Genomic DNA, 21,315 nt, shown 5'->3' with positions numbered 1-21,315 from the left:
ATTAGCAGAAGGTAAATCTGCTAATATCTACACTGACTCTAGGTATGCCTTCGGGGTAGTACACGATTTTGGTCGCTTATGGCGTCTGAGAAAGTTTATGACAGCAGTAGGCACACCAATTGCACATTCCAAACATATAAAAGGACTACTAACAGCAATCCAATTGCCAAAGGCAGTGGCAGTAATTAAATGTAAAGCCCATACATGTGAGGATGATCCGGTGTCACTGGGCAACAACAGGGCAGACGAAATTGCAAAATTGGCTGCAGGGTTAAAAATGAATGTACCAACTGAACAAATGATGACTTCAAACAATTGATATGCTGAAATTAATTGAGATGCTAAATTTGTGTTCTATCCAGGAAAAGTCAGTCTGGAGGTCCAAGGGATGTGGGCAAGAGTCCTCTGGACTCTGGAGAGACGGACAAGGTAAGCCAGTGGCTCCCAAGGCATATTACCCAAGCCTGGCTGAGGCAGCGCACGGTCTGACTCATTTGGGAAAGCAAGGTATGTGTAAATTGGTGAGAGCATACTGGTGCGCACTGGGTTTTTATTCTCAAGCGGAAAAGAGAGCAATGTCCTGTCTGCCTGCTTGAGGAAAAACATTGGGAAAATGATCCCTACCGAACCATCCCACATTCCTCTGACTGACGGAACTTTCCATGTAATACAAATTGATTTCATCCAATTACCACCCTGCAGGAATCTCAAGTATTGCTTAGTGTGCACTGATGTGTTTTCCAATTGGGTTGAGGCATACCCAGCTGCCACTAATACTGCTGCCCTAACTGCCAAGAAAATTGTTCAGGAGTTTGTGTGCAGATATCCCTAAAATCATCAAGAGTGATAGGGGTACTCATTTCACAGGTGATGTTTTTCAAAATATGTGTAAACTGGTATTAATAGTCGACTTCATACCCCCTACCGACCGCAAGCCAGTGCCAAGGTGGAGAGGATGAACGTGACTATTAAAATTAAATTAAGTAAGATCATGGCAGAGACTGGACTAGGATGGCCAGAAGCATTACCGTTGGTCCTACATAGCATAAAGACCACTCCTAGACCCCCTCTAAATCTGTCCCCCTTTGAAATACTGTTTGGTAGACAACCTCATTTGAATATAAGTCCACAGGAAGACTTGAAAGGTAACGAGGTAACTGTAAGGTATCTTATAACAATGAGTAAAAAGTTAAAACAGCAACAGCAGAAACTGAAATTGTTGTCCCATGATATGCCTGAAACAAACTGTCATGATGTTGAACCTGGAGAATATGTTATGATCAGAAATTTCTTACGTTCAGGTTGTTTGACTGATCGTTGGGAAGTCCATATCAGGTGTTGCTGACTAGTACCACATCTTTGAAGGTGGCCGAGAGAGATACCTGGGTCCATTCCACTCACTGCAAGAAAGTCAACCAACCGGTGGAGAAACAAGGTGGAGACGAGGCAGATAACGTGGACATGTCGATCGTGAGCTTGTTCCAGGAAGGTTAAAAGGTTGCAGTGAGATATCTGAGCTAAAGAAATTTGTAGGTCCTTGCTAAGGCAATGGACAGGTCTGCTGTGTTCATTTTTGTATTCTCTTCCAGAGTTTCCATCGTCCTGGCTTGTTTGGGGATTTCTGGTTTCTGTGACGGGGGACCGATAGAGGAGATGGGAGCTAATGGCAGTATTGATGGAGTGGAGTTGAGAGGAGGAGTGCTATGCCAATCAAGGGAGTGTCTGACCAATCTTAGTACTGTAATTGTTAAGAGATCTGCTATTTTGGATACTCGGAGACAGTGTGAAGGTTTATCGTCTGAGGATTATTGTATGTGTGAGTTCTATGGGTCCATAGTCAACGAGAGATGCATCCAACAGTGTCAACCTAAGTATAACCAGTATTGGGGTAGGTATCCTTTAGAGGATTATCACACCATGGTGGGCAAAATTTTGAACCAAACCGACTGTTGGGTGTGCTCTTACGTACCACAAGGACAGCATAATGTAGGATTAGTGCCATTCCCATTAAATGTCACTGAAATTTTAGAATCACAGAGTGGGCATGCACTAAATGGAAAATTTCTAAACACCAAACCACCTCATTTTAAACTCCACCAGTACCAAGTAGATAAATCACTTCTATGTTTAAACATCACCAACTCCAATGCACCAGGAAGTTGGGAGGTGACTGGGAATAATCAGACGATGACCTTCTCACTAAGAGCTGACCGTGAGCCTATGAATTATAAACTATTGCGCACAATTAGGTCGAGTGGAAGACACTTCCGGTATAACTATACACTGAGTTCCACCAAAGAAATGATTGGTAGGGTACAAGAAGGGTATTGTGCCAAGATATTACAACAAGAAACTTGTATGAGTCAAATGGGAGAACCTGAAGTAGGATCACTTGCCAGGGAGATGTGAATGACGATAATGATGTTTACTATTCCTTATGTTCTCCCCGATGATTTATATTTTATATGTGGAAGGAAAGCGTATAAGTGGCTCTCTCCGAGTTCCGAAGGGTTCTGTTATTTGGGAAGAGTAATTCCAGAAGTTATGACCCTTACACATGGTGAAATGCTTGGTATTCATAAAGACACACCATCACCATATCTTCACACACAGTATGAACACAGAGTCAAAAGAAATATGATACCTGGTGACGTGCATAAAGCCACACAGTTAATTAGTGAGATGACTGGCTTTCAAGTTTTGGTAGCATTGCATCCCACCAGGATTGCTCGGGGTGCACTAAATTTTAGATATATCCAAGATCTTGCTAAATTAATAGATAATATCACCGAGATGTATGATGACACATTCAGGTATACAGGTAGGGAATTGCAAGTGTACAAGAAAGAACTGGTGCAACACAGATTAGTATTAAATTATTTAACAGCTGTCACTGGAGGGTATTGCGTAACTTTGGCCACCCAATTTGGAGTAAAGTGTTGCACTTACATTACAAATGATACCAGCGACCCCAAGGAGGTGATAGACTGGAAGATGGATGAAATTCTGCAGTTAAAATGGGAATTTCGAAAGAATCATAATGCTTCAGTGGCTGAAGTAGGGGAGAATGTAGAGGAATGGGTTTCTTGGTTGAACCCAGTGAAATGGTTCTCAGGTCTAGGAGAGTGGCTCCAGGAAATTATTGTGAGCATAGGTAAACTCTTGATCCTCATGCTGGTTGTCATCATAGTAATTGGCCTATGTGTCAGGTGTGTTCCTACTGTGTTGAAATGTGGAAAATGTAAAGATAAGGTGAATCAAAGGAATGAAATTATGATGGTGGTCAGTGGTAACGATATGAATACTGAGGTAAATGTAGGACTGCATTACAACCCTGAACTAGGAAATACCATCATATAATGTATAATATTTAGACATGCATAAAATGTGTTATTAAAATGTTATTTTTAATAATGTAAGCCCCTATTCCCCCTCAAGACTGTGCATCCCCACATCTTTCCCATGATCTCCCAAGATCTGCGGTGTGCGTATAGGGGTAGTTTTATGTCCCCTTATAGAGACACATTATTGATGGATTAAGAACCACCTTGTGCCATCCCATAAATTAACATTAAATAATATGTCATAATGTAAGCCTAAAGTAAATTTAAAATCAGAGTATGATAGCATGTTGTTTGCTATCAAAGGGTGGACTGTTGAAGCCGGATAATTGGCTGAGACAGGATCGGTTTAAAATTAGATCAGGGTGATGCCATTTTGCGAATGGCAATGAGACAGCATTTTGCAACTGCAGTCCAGCGCCATTTTAGTGAAACTCGCCATTATAAGTACATACGGCGATGCTATTATATAGCGTCATGCGATTTCCACTCAATAGAAAGAAGTTAAAAGTCCTCACTATATAAATACAGACAGTCACCAAAACATATCAATGATTATCCCTGTGTTACACACTGCACACTTACATAATAGGCTCCCTAACATTAAAGTGTAATAGTCAAGCTTTATTCAGTAATTATTAATGTTGTGAAATAAAGGTTAATTGATATCTAAAGTTTAGTAAATGGTAAGCAGACCGTGTTTGGTCTTGTACTGATCCACTGTGTCTCAACAGATTTCCGGTATCATCGGTGAGAAGATCGCAACATGCGTTTGCAAACTATGGACTATAGAGAGTTAAAACATTAAAATGTACTCTGTAATGTTATCAGCCTAGATTAGCATGCAGCGGGAAAAAGGACACAAAGGGTTGTTGGAGACTGTTTTGTGTCCATTCGAATTGACCTATGAACTATCCTGTAACAGAAACACCTTTAAGAAGAACCAATGGAATCCTGCCAATCTGTTCTATTGTATTGCCTATCCCTGTAAGAGTATATATGTGCGCTCTCTGACCCCAGTTGGGAGTCTTCTTGCTGTGCTGTTGACGGAGGTTTCTATTGCTGATGCTGGTATCTGGGCCCAGAGCGCGTGCGTATGTAACAACTGTACCTTGGGTCTGTATGATTTATTTGCGCTAATTGTCTTTAGATCACAGCATGTAACCATCTGTTTTTATATTGAATAATAACTTTTTGTGCTTTGGAACCACACTCAAAGTCTGAAAGCATTTATTTACTGTGCGACTCATTACGCTAAATAGCGACAATTTTAGAAGGTATAGGCAGGATTTTAGAAGGTATAGACAGGATTGCATAGAGGTTTTAAATAGGTATCGATAGTTTCTAGAATAGGACAGTTACCTTTTACTGTCTATTATAATTTATGTCTTTTTTTTATGTTTTATGACTGGATTGTGAATTGTCATTTATGTGAGTACTTGGCATGCAGTAAACCGGAGCTAAGTACCTGGTATACGGTTGTATACTTGGCCAATAAAGATGATTCTGATTCATATTGTGAGTTGGGGCTCAATTATCATATCAAATCGCCATTAAAAATGCAGATTGTGAAAAATATACCCCCATATATTATATTTGCTCCAGACCCCATTCTTGCAACTATGGCCCAGATATCTATAACATCAGTGCATGTTTTCCAGGTCTCCTCCAAGAATCACAACTAGAATAAATAGCTCCACCTACACCTGTAGGAAAAATGGAACCCGTGCACTGTTAGTGTTCCCTAAGGAATGAGTTGGGAAACACTGGTCTAGATAAGGGATTTGATGAAATGTGATATTTATGCCCCTCCTCTTCCCAACGCAGAAATTGCCATGTTTTATATGAATTCAGCTCAAAATACACCAATTGCTATACTGTGAAATGTGTTGCCTGGACATTTAAACATCTACATGGGTTATTATTACAGGTATAGAAATACAGTAATGGTAGTTGGATTTATTACAGTAGCAAATTACATAAAAGGGTAGAAAAAGAAGAAATAGGCAATATGTAATGGAACGAAAATCCTACATAAATGAGTGTGACTCACAATAAAGGAAAAACTAAGCATGTTATAAATGGATCAAGTGTACATAAAGAAGAAGGGAAGTGAAAATCAGTTAGAGGCCGCTGGTAAGTCCCAGCTCACATCATGAGTCAATCACAAGTTGTAAAATACCCTGAGCTTTCCCACAGACACTACAGGAAAAATTATTGTCAATGGGGATGCAGGATCCTTTGTATGGATAGAAGGACGTGACATTCATTGATACTTTTTGATAGGTTTCTTTAAATTTCATGCACTGTAATTAGTCTTATTCTATAATTATAGGAGAAGTTTCAGCAAATTTGTGGAAAAAATTAAGGAATCAGCCATATCCATTTGCCAGTCTTTACTCTCACCAGCCTAACACTGCCCAATGTAACCTGTCCGGACTATAAGCTTGATTTGGGAACACCATAGGCCATGTGTAGAAGTATTTATTAGGAAGGGAACTACACCTGATGCAGTGAGGTTTCCCCACCACCTTTCAATTCCATATCTTCACCCATTGCTAAGTAATGAGGATCTGTGGAACCTAAAAGTTGTCCTGTAAGAGAATATAGCAGCAATGCAATATTAATTGGCCTCTTTGGCAGAGAAGAATATTTTTCACTGCTTGTTTTGACCTCTTTATGCTGCAGTGCTGACAGGTGGCAGATGGTAGTGGTGGTAATGATGATAAGGGTGGCTCACTCCTCGTCATTCAGTAAGGGTAAAATTCAATAATTTGGATATTTAGCTATTTCAGTGACCAAAGGTTTGCCACATTCGCTTAATGTTATATTATGTGTAGCCTTTTTACTATCATTTGATTTTACTATTGCTCTTGTATACTGTATTTTCAAATTTGGTTTTACTTTATATTGCATTTTACAAAGCATATACAGTATATGAAGTTCAAATTTATCAAACCCCCTGCCCCAAGCTACCCCCCTCTTTGTCTTTTTAATTTAACCAGCAAAATGTCCTGATTTTCAGTAATAGAGGATAAGATTTACCTATTTGGTGGTACGGTGTCAGTAAAATGTGGATGGGGTTGGATAGATCTACAATATAACACAGCATGTCCAATTTTGTAACAATGCTGTTCTTGGCCATGCTGAAATGCATGATATACCTGTAAAAATGCTGATCTTGGCCATGCTGAAATGCATGATATACCTGTAACAATGCTGTTCTTGGCCATGCTGAAATGCATGATATACCTGTAAAAATGCTGTTCTTGGCCATGCTGAAATGCATGAGCTACCTGTAACAATGCTGTTCTTGGCCATGCTGAAATGCATGAGCTACCTGTAACAATGCTGTTCTTGGCCATGCTGAAATGCATGAGCTACCTGTAACAATGCTGTTCTTGGCCATGCTGAAATGCATGAGCCACCTGTAACAATGCTGCTCTTGGCCATGCTGAACTTCATCAGCCACCTGTAACAATGCTGTTCTTGGCCATGCTGAAATGCATGAGCCACCTGTAACAATGCTGCTCTTGGCCATGCTGAACTTCATCAGCCACCTGTAACAATGCTGTTCTTGGCCATGCTGAAATGCATGAGCTACCTGTAACAATGCTGTTCTTGGCCATGCTGAAATGCATGAACTACCTGTAACAATGTTGCTATTGGCCATGCTGAAATGCATGAGCTACCTGTAATAATGCTGTTCTTGGCCATGCTGAAATGCATGAGCTACCTGTAATAATGCTGTTCTTGGCCATGCTGAAATGCATGATATACCTGTAATAATGCTGTTCTTGGCCATGCTGAAATGCATGAGCTACCTGTAACAATGCTGCTCTTGGCCATGCTAGAATGCATGAGCTACCTGTACTTTACATAAACATGAAAGGCGTATTGGACATTGATTATTGGATTACTTCAAAACATGGGCCTGTGCTGTGTCCTAAATGGTTCAGGTATAGGCATAACTACCATAGACAAAAAGGGTGCAGATGCTATGGGGCCCAGAGTGAGGGGGGCCCATCTTCCTTGTTAAAGTTACATGTGTTATAAACATTTTTCACCATTGGGTGGTACATAGGGGTCCTTACAAATTTTTGCTATGAGGCCATCAAATACCTAGTTATGCCCCAATGCCATTGTGACTTTATTTACTTTTTTTTTATTGCTGTGTAGGTTGTATTTTATTACTGCTGTATAAAAGCACATTAAATTACTTTAAAAAAAAGAAAAGGACTAAGGGGTATATTTACTAAAGTGAGAGTTTTTAGAAGTGGAGATGTTGCCCATAGCAACCAATATGATTTTAGGTATTATCTTCTAGAAGGTGCTAGTTAAATGTTAAGTAGCATCTGTTTCGTTGCTACGGGCAACATCTCCACTTCTAAAAACTCTCACTTTAGTAACTACACCCCTAAAAGTATCTATTGGTCACCTACAGTAACACCTCTGATTCCTTTTTGCAGTTCATGTGTCTTTCATAGATTCACTGATCTATATTTGTTCAACAACAAAATGTACTATGAAATAAGAAGTCCATAAGATTATTTCAATGATCGACAGTTAGGAAACGTTCAAGAGAAAACAACTACAGTATATACTGTAGATAATAAAATACTGGAAGCAAAAGCTATGCCAATGTGTTTATTCTATGGTGCTGGTATAATCAATCCTTGAAATGATCCTACTTTGTTAGATCTCCAGTGATGATATGCTTACCATCATCCATGATTGCTATGGTAACTCCTTTCCCTGTGTATCCCAACTCCCAAGCTTCTGCCACATTTAAATCGAGTCCCGGAGTCCCATCTGCTTGACCTGTGTTGATCTAATAAATCAAATAAAACAAGATGACAATATTTAATTTAATAGGAAAAGACAGCTACAAAAAAATTAACTGTTCGTAACACTCACATTATATATGCAGTTGTAAAATATTAATGGTAACACAAAAAAAAACATTTTGTGCATTTACCGGGTAACTTCCAAAAAGTATATATTTCAAAAGAGGCAAAAGTATGTTGGCAAAATACTGGTGCCCTATGCATGAGTTTTATTTTATACTCTATAAAATAAGATGCACTGTAAAAGGGTAATTATTTTGACATATTATGGGAAAATAACATCAGTTTTCCAATGTTGTCTTGTGTCAAACTTTCAAGGTGTACAGTATATTGAGCCTACTGATGGGCATTTCAAGCCTGAATACAGCCCTTTTCCAATGTTTTGTATATGTCCTTTTAGTACGATACGGTCTATTCAACAGCCTTGATATTTACCTTAATATTGAACTTCTGTAATTAAAATAATTACTTATTTGATACCCGCCCTCCAGGATAATTTTAACCGGTGGCAGGATTGTATTACCGCCGGTTCAAATCCTGACAAGGAGAGACCGACAGGCTGAAATCCCGACAAGCTGAGGTAAATACTCTAACCCTCCCCCCCTAACCCTAACCCACCTTTAGGGGTGCCTAACCCTAACCTCCCCCCTTAGTGCCTAACCCTAACCTCCCCCTGTTAGTGTCTAAACCTAAACCCCCCTCCCCGCTCCCTAAACCAAACCCTCCAAGGGGGTGCCTAACCCTAACTCCCCCCCAGGGGTGCCTAAACCTAACCCCCCCTTCCCCTAGCCTAACCTTAACCCTCTCCAGGGGGTGCCTAACCCTAAGTTTCCCCGGGGTGCCTTAAACCTAAGTCTCTCCCCCTCTTCGGCAAACAGAAGGGGCACCCGTACTTACCTCGATCGGGCCCGCAGCGTTCTGTATTCTGGTGTCGGGATTATGACAGGCATCGGTATCTTGACGCCTGTCATAACTCCTTAGCAGGTGTTCCGGCGTCGGGATTGTGACCTCACGGCCGCTGGTCATCTAACTACATCATATGTGGCAAATGTTGGAGGGTGCTCTGGCTAACAAGATAATGCCTATTACAAAGTCCCTGGAGCTCCAAATGCTGGAGTTATTGCTGCAGTAATGCCATAGAGGTACAACATTATTCTATGTTGTTATTGGTTAAAACTAAAGATGCTCAATAATTTTGGGGTGCTTCAAATCCAATTGACTTTTACCAGGCCCCTAACATGTTTGTGGTACAATCACCACCCCCAATTCTACAGTACTTTGTGCTTTTAAATTTTCAGCTTGTATTCTTCTTTTACAGCTTACTTTCATAGATCGTCTTGTAAGTTATTTGTTTGGCTTAAATGTTCAACATTCGTAGCTTGTATTTGCTGTTTGCGTTTAAGTTAGTGCTTTAAAATGTTTAAATTTTTAAACACTATTTAAACAATATTTTATTCACTATTTTAAAAAAAAAGTTTAATTTGAGTTGTGAACACTTGAAGCTGGCTTTTCACATTTGATGGTAGCCGGTGGTAATAAAAAAACTGTTAAAATATATCAACTTACAGTAATATGTTCAAGCTGCTTAGTATATATTTGATCTCACTTGGCTAGAATCAAATAGATTGAGTATGGTCATACAGGCTCGAACAAGGTCAAACCATCTTGAACATAATTGAAGTTGTTTGACTTTAGTAGAATTTAGCAATAACATTTTTGACAAAACAAAACTTTGAGGAATTATTTTAAAGTTTGTTCATTTTGTACCAAACCATTAACTGCACGTTGGAGCTTCTCTAAATAATACACAATGCTTCAATCTCATTCTGTGGATTATGAAGAATTGCTCATGTTATTAGAACATATTTGCACCATCTATGACCACATCTGGGCTGACAAAATCTAAATTATGAATTGCTGCACCAGGGGAATAAACTAAGTAGTTTGCTACTGTACCTGGTGCTCCTGGGTTTGGAAAATAAGAAAACTGCTCTGATTCATTACTTTTTCTTCTTGTTTTATTTTCCCCTATACAGTACATTGGTGGTAATCAGCCCAGGCTGTGAACGCTGGTGTTTAAATTTGAGGCTTTGTGTTTTTTTTCTTAGATTTCTTTTCTATACATGTTATTTGCCATTAATTTTCATCAAGTTGATGATGATGACTGGTATATTGTGTATGTGGCCACAGGGCCGCCATCAGAAATGGTGGGGCCCGGGACTGTCATAATAGGCAGGGCCCCCCCTCAACCTTCACAAACCCCCACCACTTCCCACAACCCCCTTTCCCCGCTACCATACCTATACACAATATTATATATATATATATATATATATATATATATAATGGTGCCCCTTACGCAGTGCCCCCAGTAGTGAGCCCCCTGTAATGCCCCCAGTAGTGAGCCCCCTGTAATGCCCCCAGTAGTGAGCACCCTGTAATGCCCCCAGTAGTGAGCCCCTTGTAATTGCCCCCAGTAGTGAGCCCCCTGTAATGCCCCCAGTAGTGAACCCCTTGTAGCTGCCCCCAGTAGTGACTCCCTGTAGCTGCCCCCAGTAGTGACCCCCTGTAGCTGCCCCCAGTAGTGACCCCCTGTAGCTTCCCCCAGTAGTGACCCCCTGTAGCTGCCCCCAGTAGTGAGCCCCCTGTAATGCCCCCAGTAGTGACCCCCTGTAGCTGCCCCCAGTAGTGAGCCCCCTGTAATGCCCCCAGTAGTGAACACCCTGTAATGCCCCCAGTAGTGACCCCCTGTAATGCCCCCAGTAGTGAACACCCTGTAATGCCCCCAATAGTGACCCCCTGTAATGCCCCCAGTAGTGACCCCTGTAGCTGCCCCCAGTAGTGAGCCCCCTGTAGTGACCCCCTGTAGCTTCCCCCAGTAGTGACCCCCTGTAGCTGCCCCCAGTAGTGAGCCTCCTGTAATGCCCCCAGTAGTGACCCCCTATAGCTGCCCCCAGTAGTGAGCCCCCAGTTATGCCCCCAGTAGTGACCCCCTGTAGCTGCCCCCAGTAGTGAGATCCCTGTAATGCCCCCAGTAGTGACCCCCTGTAGCTGCCCCCAGTAGTGAGCCCCCTGTAATGCCCCCAGTAGTGACCCCCTGTAGCTGCCCCCAGTAGTGAGCCCCCTGTAATGAGCCCCCAGTAGCTTCCCCCCACGCTCGTGGGAACACGCACACAGACAAAAAAGAACAAACAAAAAAAACGTACCTTTATCCCGCTCCTGTGAAGCCACCGACCGCCCCGTCGCCCGCTCCTCGGCACTATGGGAGTGACGTCATGACGTCACTCCCATAGTGCACTGCGGGACCCGGAAGACGGAGTGAGCTCCGTCCTCCGGCTGCCGCCGGGGGTTTGAGTAGGAGCCGGGCGTCCGCTGGTAATACAATCTCAGCGGGCGCCCGGCATAAGGAAGGTGCAGGGGGTGCGATCGCTGGGCCGGCGGGCCCCATAGCATCCGCACCCCCTTCACCCTCCATAGTTACGCCATTAGCTGCAGGGCCCGGCTGGGTGAGGTGACAAGTCACTTAACTGTGACTAATGTGCGGCGGCGGCGGCAGATGTATAGTAGAGGATGCCGCCAGACCTGTCACTGTGGCACTTGCGGCCAGGGGGTTAGTAGTAGTGGCTGGCAGTATGTAGCAGGCGCTGGACGGGCCCCCCGAGTGTCCAGGCCCGGTACTGCAGTACCGGCAGTCCCCCCCTGATGGCAGCCCTGTGTGGCTTTAAGCTATATGAAGCACAAAATACACACACTGACAATAATTTTGTGTCAGGTTCTATGTCCCCATATGCGATGATAGGTGATTCCACCTAAAAGTAATACATATAATTCCAATATGCACATCTGTAGTGTCAGTAGAAAGGACGGGTTGTACTATACTTGTGGATGGATTATAAGTTAATAGGACTGCCATTTCATCTACAATTGATTCTCAGGATATCCTGATAACTGTTTATTCCACTTTTTGCTAGTTACTGGGCATTTTTGGAATATAAGTTTTTAGATCATAAATCTATTTATATTCACTTTACACTTACCAGATACCACTGTTTGGTAAAAAGTGGATCATTCATGTTAATATCAATGTCATTTATGTCCCTGTAGCCTCGTTTCTTTCGGTCAAATCCTTCTTGTTGCACAACTTTCCTTACCTGAAATGTAATAAAAAAATATACAATGAATGCAGATCTTGCTTTCACTCTTAACATATTTTTCATTTCAGTAGAGGTCTATGGAAACCAACCCGAAGAACATTGATAAAGCAATAAACTATGTTTATTTTCCCTGTGCAATCACAAATGCTAGCAAACTGTCTGATTCAGGTAACAGGGATGGCATGCCTACAGTATTTGTTATAGATACATGGTAGGATTGAGTAAACTATGGTGTAATACACTGGACAATTCCTTTCCCTACCTAGCACAGTGATAACCCCCATCCCCCCAACTGCTGTTAATTGGGGATCTCTCTATCATACTGACATCATGCTCACATCACTGTTTGATATCATATTATATGTAATTTGTTTGTTATGGGTAAAGAGGAACATTGAAGGTTTTTTACATTTTTTAAATAGATAAAACCTCATATTGTTACTTTCTGCTATACATTATCATAAAATACAGCTGACTGTATAGAGCTACAGCATAACACGTCTTTATATTTGACACAAGCCGCTGCCGCTGGTTGTTTCCTTACTGGGTCCGGTTGTTGCCAATCAACCGGGACACCGCATCTCCCGGCCACTGGGTCCAACGGTCCTGATAGTTGTCAGGCAGCGGGATGCCATGCTAAGAAGACACCTGCAGTTGCCTGGAGACCAGGACGCCAGGTGGCTGCAGGGCCTGCTTACAACTGAGAGGCGGACGTGCAACACTGTAGCTGCTTACAATTAGCATTAGAGTCCCTCCTTCCCAGGCTGCTGTTGATTGGTGGATCTCCCTGTTATAAGGCAGCGAGTTCAACATCTCCCTGCCAGTTATAGCTTATACTCTGGTGTAAGTGGCTGGTCTGTATTCCATGTCCCTGCACTTGTACATTCTTGTGAATACTCTGTTTGTTCCTGTGATACCCTGCCTGGTCCTGTGGATTCTCTATCTGTCTGTAGCCTAGTCTGTCAGCCGTGCCTGAGTCCAACATGGTCCTGTGCCTGTCTCTTTACCTTGGACCTGTGTTCCTATTTGTGCCTTCCTCAGATCAACCTGGAAGTGCTTTCCAACTGCACAGTCCTCTGCACTCCACCTCTCAGTGTCTTATTTGCTATGGCTGTTGTTCAGACCTAGGTCTGTCCATTAACCCTCAGTGTTTCAGTCTTGTCTGTGCCCTGATGTTAGTTTCTCTAGTCTATTACCCCGCGGTCTCCAGTCAATTGTGTAAGCTCTTACTGCCTGAGGTTTAAGACCTGGCAGCAACCTAAGTACTGGTATGTGCGTAAAACCCTAAGGGAACAACAGGCAGCTGTTATAGACAGAAGACCTTCCTAGTGGCTCTAGGGGTCTTACATTATAGTGAGAGTAAATAACACCGTAATTATACTCTCAATATGATATGTGTTATAGTAGCAATAACAACAGTAAAGATATGATAAGCTAGTATTACGGACCCATCATTCACGAGGGCACTAGCTGTTATTCAAGAAGCTGGCAGGGCTTATCCCCCCTTTTCCCCCCACTTCCCATCTCTCCCCCCATTTCCCCACATCTCTCTACTTTCATGCCTTAATCTATCTGTCATAAACCAGAACATCCTTTATACTGTCTACAGAATAGGGCATATTAATGAAAAATAAAGAACAGGTAACTTTGCACCACATTTATAAAAGCTCTAATTACTTTTTTCATAAAAATCATATTTAATCCTTTTCTACTTGGCCTGTAAAAAAGGTGATTAGCTTGGTGTGAGGGACCACACACCCCTTTTTGAGGTGCCATTGCCTAAAGTGCCAGATCTGTGCGATTGATCTCATTTGCAGACTAGCTGTATAAATGCACTACATATATCTATACAGTACATTGTAGGCCAGGGCTAGAACAGCAGCAGTAAATATACTTCTGCACAGTTACCTTCATAAAACTCATATAATATTTCATCCGACGCACCATAGGCTCCCCCTGAGCAGAGTGCATGCTTATTGTGATGCTATTATTAGACTATGTTACTAGGTTGTCATTTGATGGACATGCATTTCCCTTGCAGAGAACACAATGGATCTTGTCAAACAATCACATCTAAATGTGTGACATCACCCCCTGGGATCAAAAGCTATGACACATAAAGTAGGGGGAGATGTATCAATTTTTTTAAAGCGTGGATAAGTGGACAAGTATAGAAGTTTCCCATAACAACCAATCAACTTCTACTTATCATTTTATAGTAAGTACTTTATAAATACTACCTCTGATTGGTTGATATGCGTAACTTCTTCACTTGTCCACTCCTTAGAAGGTTCTATACATTTCACCCATAACTGTGTGTCCCCCACACCGCAGGTTTTAAAGTAATTTGGACAGGACTATATTTTCCTTTTGTTTCATATTATTGTTTGTAGTTTGTCTGTGCCATGTCATGCTCCATTAGTTGCACTGTTTCAGCGCTTTATAATTAAAAAGATAATATTAGTATTAATTATATAATGTGCTAAAATATATGTCCTTCATATGCACATGTCAGAGGCAGACAGTTCCTCCTTCCCCTCCAGGTGCCACTTCCTCCTTCTGCCCACCTCCTAGAGAATGCAAGTTATCCTTTTTCTCATCTTGCACATTCCTGCCCGCAGCTAATGGAAGCCTACCAGTGCACAAACATGTACAGCTCCACTCTCCACCTGTGCCCACCGCCACTCTATCTTACAGTCAGTGCTACAGCATGTGTGGAACATAGGGGCAAAGAGACAGAGAGAGGTGGGGCAAGAGGGGGTGAGATAGATGGGGGAAGAGCAGTAAAGAAATAGAGAGAGAGAGAGAGAGAGAGAGAGAGAGATGGTGGAAAAAGGGGAACAGAGATGGGTAAGAGGGAAAAATAAATTGACAGCATTGGGTATGACAGCTAGAGAACCAGTGAATGATGGGTCCAAAATGTTAGTAGTAATAACAATCTTTATCAGTTGCCATAGAGCAGGATTAGCAGAAATGAAAATATTTACAATACCGTGGAACTCACAACTTTGCTCATCTCAAGCCAGAGGTTTATTTGTCTATCTAAAGTATACAATGTTAGGAGAAAGATATGCTGTCATTAGGTCGACAATCACATTGTTGAGAATGTAACCATCGACAGAGCAACGCCGATAACACAATGCAGACAAAGTTAAAATTCTACATAACTTTAAACATGTTACTTTAACAGCTTGTTTCAAGTTAAAGTGCGAACATCGCTATGGTTTATTTTTATGCATCATCATACAGTAGGTGGAATTTTTCAAGCAGAAAATTCATTAACTCTGCTAATTACTGTAGAGTCAATTTGTTTTTAAGTTTAAATTAGTGATATGATTGGAGATTGACCTAGATATTATTTTAAAGAAGCCACACATTAAATGGGGAAATATGTTATAATTTAGCTGTCTGTCCTGATGTTATACTGCTATTCTATAGGTCCTTAGGTATGTTTTGAAAGCTACACCTCACCTCGCCTTGCAAAGTCCTATGGTGAAACGCGTTGGTTACAGGATTTGGAGCAAGTTCTAATTGGGTTCCTGTCTGATCCGAGCTGACCACAAGGCAGCCTTGTTACATAGATAAGGAAGCAAATAATAGCACTCAAACTCTATATGCCTGTGCGTAAATGAAACAAATGTGGACAGATCAGTGTAGAATCCTTTACTCCTACTGTATATTGATGATACAATGCAATATACGTGAAAACCAATATGCACGAAAAATATGCACACAAAAAAAAGTATGCATGCCTTTGCCCTGTGTATGGATAAATTGGCAAACTGGATATACTATCAGCACCCTCCTTTTTTTGTTTTGTTTTTAAATGATTGATTAATATTATAGAATATTAATCTCCAGTGTGTAAAATTGTACTGGAGCTTATTTTCCAAAATATGGATATATTTCTGACAGTCAAAAGGATGATAAAAGTATGATAAATTAAATGTTACAACAGTGTGTATTTTATGTTTAAGTTGTTGATAAGGTTCTCCCTCTTTATACCTTTCATTGATACAATATCTGGGAATAATAACATTTTCTTGGCAGTGTGAATTTTTGTGTGCGTGGGGGTGGGTGTAGGTCTGGGGGTGGAAGAGGGATGCAATTAAACGGTGTGTCATGATAAGAAGTCTACTTAATAGATTAATATTATTATATTCCTGTGAATCTGAAAGGTATGCCGATCAATTATCATCCCCCCTCCCCCCAACGCAGAGTAGTTAAATGAGCTTTCTTCCAGCAAACCCAGAGTTAATGGAATATTAATTACTCTTAGACCTCACTTCATTTTTAGGAAGTCAAATTTTCATCTGATTGTCATGATAATCAAGAGACCTCAAAGTCTATTGTTCTCGATCGCTTTCAAAAGAGAAACAAGTGATCATGGGAGCTACCTGTGTCATTTGGCCATACAGCCACAGGCCTGTGTATTTTAAAACATTCCCCCTCAGTATGTCATGACAGAATTAAAAAGAGGTTGTGCGTAAGCACAACATTTATTCAGTGATCAAAAATATGAACATTTAAGACAATTTTTTGCCTATTTCAGGATTTGGTAAAGTGAGTTGCCAGTCAGCATCCAAAGCAAGAAATTCATAAAGGCTGTTATCATTACTTGACATAGAGAGAACATACAGTAATAACATATTTATATGGAACTAATTGTATCTATGCCCTAAAAGTGTTATTTATTTAATTTATTTTTATATGAAAATGTGCAGGGTTAAGCCCAAGGTATTGATGGGGAAGTTATGTCTCTGGGAGTTATCAGAGGAAAATGACAGACTGAATAAGATTTGGACTATTTTTTTTGACTTACTAGCAGATATTTATTCCCTACATACAGTATTAATATCTACATGGTCCCCTGAAGTCTTATCCAGGGGAAATGTTTATAAACCCTGTGGATAAATTGTCAACTCGATGAAATAAAGGGACTTTGCATTTAATTTCTCCCAGGTTCTCAAATTATTTTGCATGTAATTTTTAACCTTATTTGTTTGTGACTATTTCTGCATTTATGTATGCTATTTGCTATAAATTTAGCTATTATATCCAATGCCCCCTTGTTATATTAAATCAAAATTTTAATAAGTTTGTTCTTGTTACTCAAAAGATATGTAGGGGCCTCTTATGAAGAGAATTATTGCTTGATTTTGCTAACCTTCTTATAAATTTGATTGTATTAACTGCATACTTGCCTACTTTTGAAAATGACTTTGAGGGAGATTGTAGATGGCTGCAGAATGCGACGCGCCGTTGTGGGTCTGCTCCACCCAAAGGGCGTTTCTAACTCCACCTATGGGCGTATATATTCCTATAAGCTGACACCCTAGCTCCCCCACTGACATTAATACATCTCTACCCTGCCATATTGACATTAATAGATTCCCCCCCAGACGCACACATTCATTTATATGAATAGATTCACACACACACACACACACACACACACACACACACACACACACACACACACACACACACACACAGTCTCACATACACATCCTATGAATAGATTCATACACAGGGGCCCATTTATCAAAGTGCACACCTGTTTTCGGGGGTTTACCTCAAATACTTAGTATCCCCCGAATGTATGAAGGAGAGTCCGATACCTGCTGCGATCCCTCCATTGCCGCCGGCAGCCGCCTCCCCCATAGGTTTCTATGGGGGATGCGATGCTGCCAAATGTATCAATATCAGGAATGCGAAGCATTCCCGATATTGGCCCCAGCAGCTAACGCTATCTAAAGATAGCGTTAGCCGCTGTTTCCTCTGGGGAATTACCGCATATCATCCCTCCGCCGGCAATCGGCGCCGCTCATGTGCAGTCCGCGGGACTGCGCATGAGCAGAAGCCCCGACTGCCCTCCGGAGACATCGCAGGGACGGGCTCTTTTCGGAGCCCGTCTCCCTGCATGTCCCGGATAATACATCCGGCAGATAGGATCGCATTTTGCAATGCGATCAGGGGCGGTACTGCATGCCCTGATCGCATTGCAAAATGCGATCATTAATAAATGGGCCCCACAGTCACACACAGACAGTCTCAGCACATCCCATGAATAGATTCACACACACACAGTCTCTCACACACAGACACCCAGTCAGTCACACACATCATATGAAGATTTCACCTCCCCACACACATACACACACATCACATTACTACACACACACACACACATCACATTACTACACACACACACACATCACATTACTACACACACACACACACATCACATTACTACACACACACACACATCACATTACTACACACACACACACACACATACATCACATTAGTACACACACACATCACATTACTACACATACATCACATTACTACACACACATACATCACATCACTACACACACATACATCACATTACTACACATCACATTACTACACATACATCACATTACTACACATACATCACATTACTACACACATACATCACATTACTACACCCACACATACTGTACATCACATTACTACACACACACACACACATACAATTACACAGTAATAGATCTCCCTCCCTCCCCCACGGCACTGACATGAGTTATACATGTGGCAGGAGCTGCAGTGAGCTCTAACACTCACAGTCTCAGGCAGCTCCTCTGTCTCTGTCTTCAGTGTCCTCCGGCGTCGGCTCCTCCCCCCTCCGTCCTCTGTCATCACAGGCTGGCCAGGGAATGCTGGGAGCATCAGTCTCTCCCAGCAGCAGTCTGTGAGCAGGGGAAGGCGTGCCCAGGAGACCTCACAGCAGCCACACTCCTGCCTCCCTGCACCCGGTGAGTGCGCCCCTGCATCTTAAGCTCGGGCCCCGCCCCCTTTACCTCCGGACTCGCGCATGCGCAGTCCGGATTTTTAGACAGGGCAGAGGGAATGCGGGGGATTCAACTTACTTTACGGGGTTGCGGGAGCTCCCACCTTTATTCGGGAGACTCCCGCGAAAATCGGGAGGGTAGGCAACTCTGATTAACTGTTTGCATTCTATGACAGGCTGTGTTAACCCTTTGAATGCTGATGTGTTAACTGTTAATTAACGAAAAGCATAGGGCCTGATTCATTACTGTATGCAACTGTGTATGCATAGCGATTACGCACGCAGTTCAACTGCGGTAGTATGCTAATCCATTGCGATCACTATTCCCTGACAGCACTGCACAAGGATGCCCACTTTACTTACCACACATCCGTAATGTTTAGCAAGACTGTGAAACCATCGGAACAATCAAGTACCATCGTAGCCTGACGCACACTTGCTTAAGCCCTGACCTCACTCAGAAATTGCTAACAACCATGCACGCTATGAGACCTCAGACTGTGTAGGCCATCACAGTGTATAATTTATGCACGCCCCTGCAACGGCGTTGAAACGCACTGACACGCCTGTGTTCGCCCAACCATCCCCCCATCACCACCCACAAATGGTACTTTGTCAATTACTCTGCGATGGGTCTGCGTAGTCACTGCGATTGCTGTCTCGATCGCAATAGCTAGTTCACGCACACACACTGAGATGTATACAGAATGCAACATTCGGCCGATTGCGTGTGTATTAGCAACTGCGTTCCTTGCTGAATCACGCCCATAGTGTGTATCAGTACGTTTGTGTAACTAATAAGCGTTTGGGGTCCTATCACCCTTTTTCAGTAGGTGATGGCAGATGTACAGTAGGCGTGTGTGGCTAGATGACTGGGCCAGATCATCTGCAAAACATCAGGTCTTGTGGGGTTTTCACAGTGGTTAGTACCTACCAAAAGTGGTCCAAGGAAGGACAACCGGTGAACCGGCAACATGGACATGGTTGACCAAAGCTCGTTGATGCCGTGGGGAGCAATAGCTAGCCCATCTTGTCCTATTTCACAGAAGCGTTACTGCTGCACAAATTACTGAAATAGTAAATGCTAGCTATGATAGAAATGTGTCAGAATACACAGTGCATCACAGCTTGCTGCGTATGGGACTGCATAGCCGAAGACCAGTCAGAGTGCCCATGCTAACCCCTATCCATAGCTGCAAGTGCCTGCAACGGGCAAGTGACATCAGAACTGGACCATGGAGCAATGGAAGAAGGTGGCCTAGTCTGATGAATCCCTTTTTCTTTAACATCATGTTGATGGTCAGGTGCGTGTGAGTAGTTTACCCGCAGAAGAGATGACACCAGGATGCCCTATGGCAAGAAGGAAAGCCGACGGAGGCAGTGTGATGCTCTGGGCAATATTCTGCTGGGAAACCCTGGGTCCTGGCATTCATGTGGATGTTATTTTGACACATACAGTACCAACTACTTAAACAGACCAAGTACACCTCTTTATGGCAACAATATTCTCTGATGGCAGCGGCCTCTTTCAGCAGAATAATGCGCCCGGCCACACTGCAAAAATTGTTCAGGAATGGTTTGAGGAACATGACAAAGACTTCAAGGTGTTGACTTGTCCTCCAAATTCCCCAGATCTCAATCTGATGTACAATTACTTCCCTGACACTGTGTATACTGGATTTTAACCAGAAAGAAATTCTGATTAAGCAGGATTATGTAATACAATTCATACAAAAAAAATTCACTCTATCCTAATTTAATATATTAAACCGTTATAAATAAAACAGTACAGCTGCAGTTTTGCAGAAAATAAAATAATCCTTAACTAAAATAAATGAGGCAGAGCTTTGTCAATGTCAGTATCATTATTACCTACTATAAAATAATATACCCCACTTTATTGTACAGTGCTCTCTATATTGTATGTCGGGGGAACTTATAATATAATTATGTAAACAGGCATTTCTTTCTTCGTCTGCATGTGTGTCAGAAAGATAAATTATGGCAGGAAAAGCTTAGATTGCACATTTGTAATGTCATCGCATCTGAATTTGCACTTTGTCTCCAATATGGCATCTGTGTTTTTGAATTTGGCTGAACAATTACAATGAACACAGAATGTGTATGGGGACATT

General features: G+C 42.0%; 1 protein-coding gene across 1 annotated transcript in view; it reads right to left on the bottom strand.

Annotated features, from left to right (window-relative positions):
- The window catches only part of PCSK2 (proprotein convertase subtilisin/kexin type 2), a 195,006-nt gene that overhangs the window by 76,939 nt on the left and 96,752 nt on the right, over positions 1 to 21,315 (bottom strand). Inside the window, exons 3-4 of the mRNA XM_088477202.1 lie at positions 12,226 to 12,339; positions 8,064 to 8,172 (exon numbers count right to left, since the gene is read on the bottom strand). Coding sequence (XP_088333328.1) covers positions 8,064 to 8,172; positions 12,226 to 12,339 — 223 coding nt within the window. The remainder of the gene's footprint in view (positions 1 to 8,063; positions 8,173 to 12,225; positions 12,340 to 21,315) is intronic.

The sequence above is a fragment of the Taudactylus pleione genome, unplaced genomic scaffold, assembly GCF_031769625.1.
Source record: "Taudactylus pleione unplaced genomic scaffold, aTauple2 ptg000201l, whole genome shotgun sequence".
Classification (NCBI taxonomy): domain Eukaryota; kingdom Metazoa; phylum Chordata; class Amphibia; order Anura; family Myobatrachidae; genus Taudactylus; species Taudactylus pleione.
This window is presented reverse-complemented; position numbering and strand designations above follow the sequence as displayed.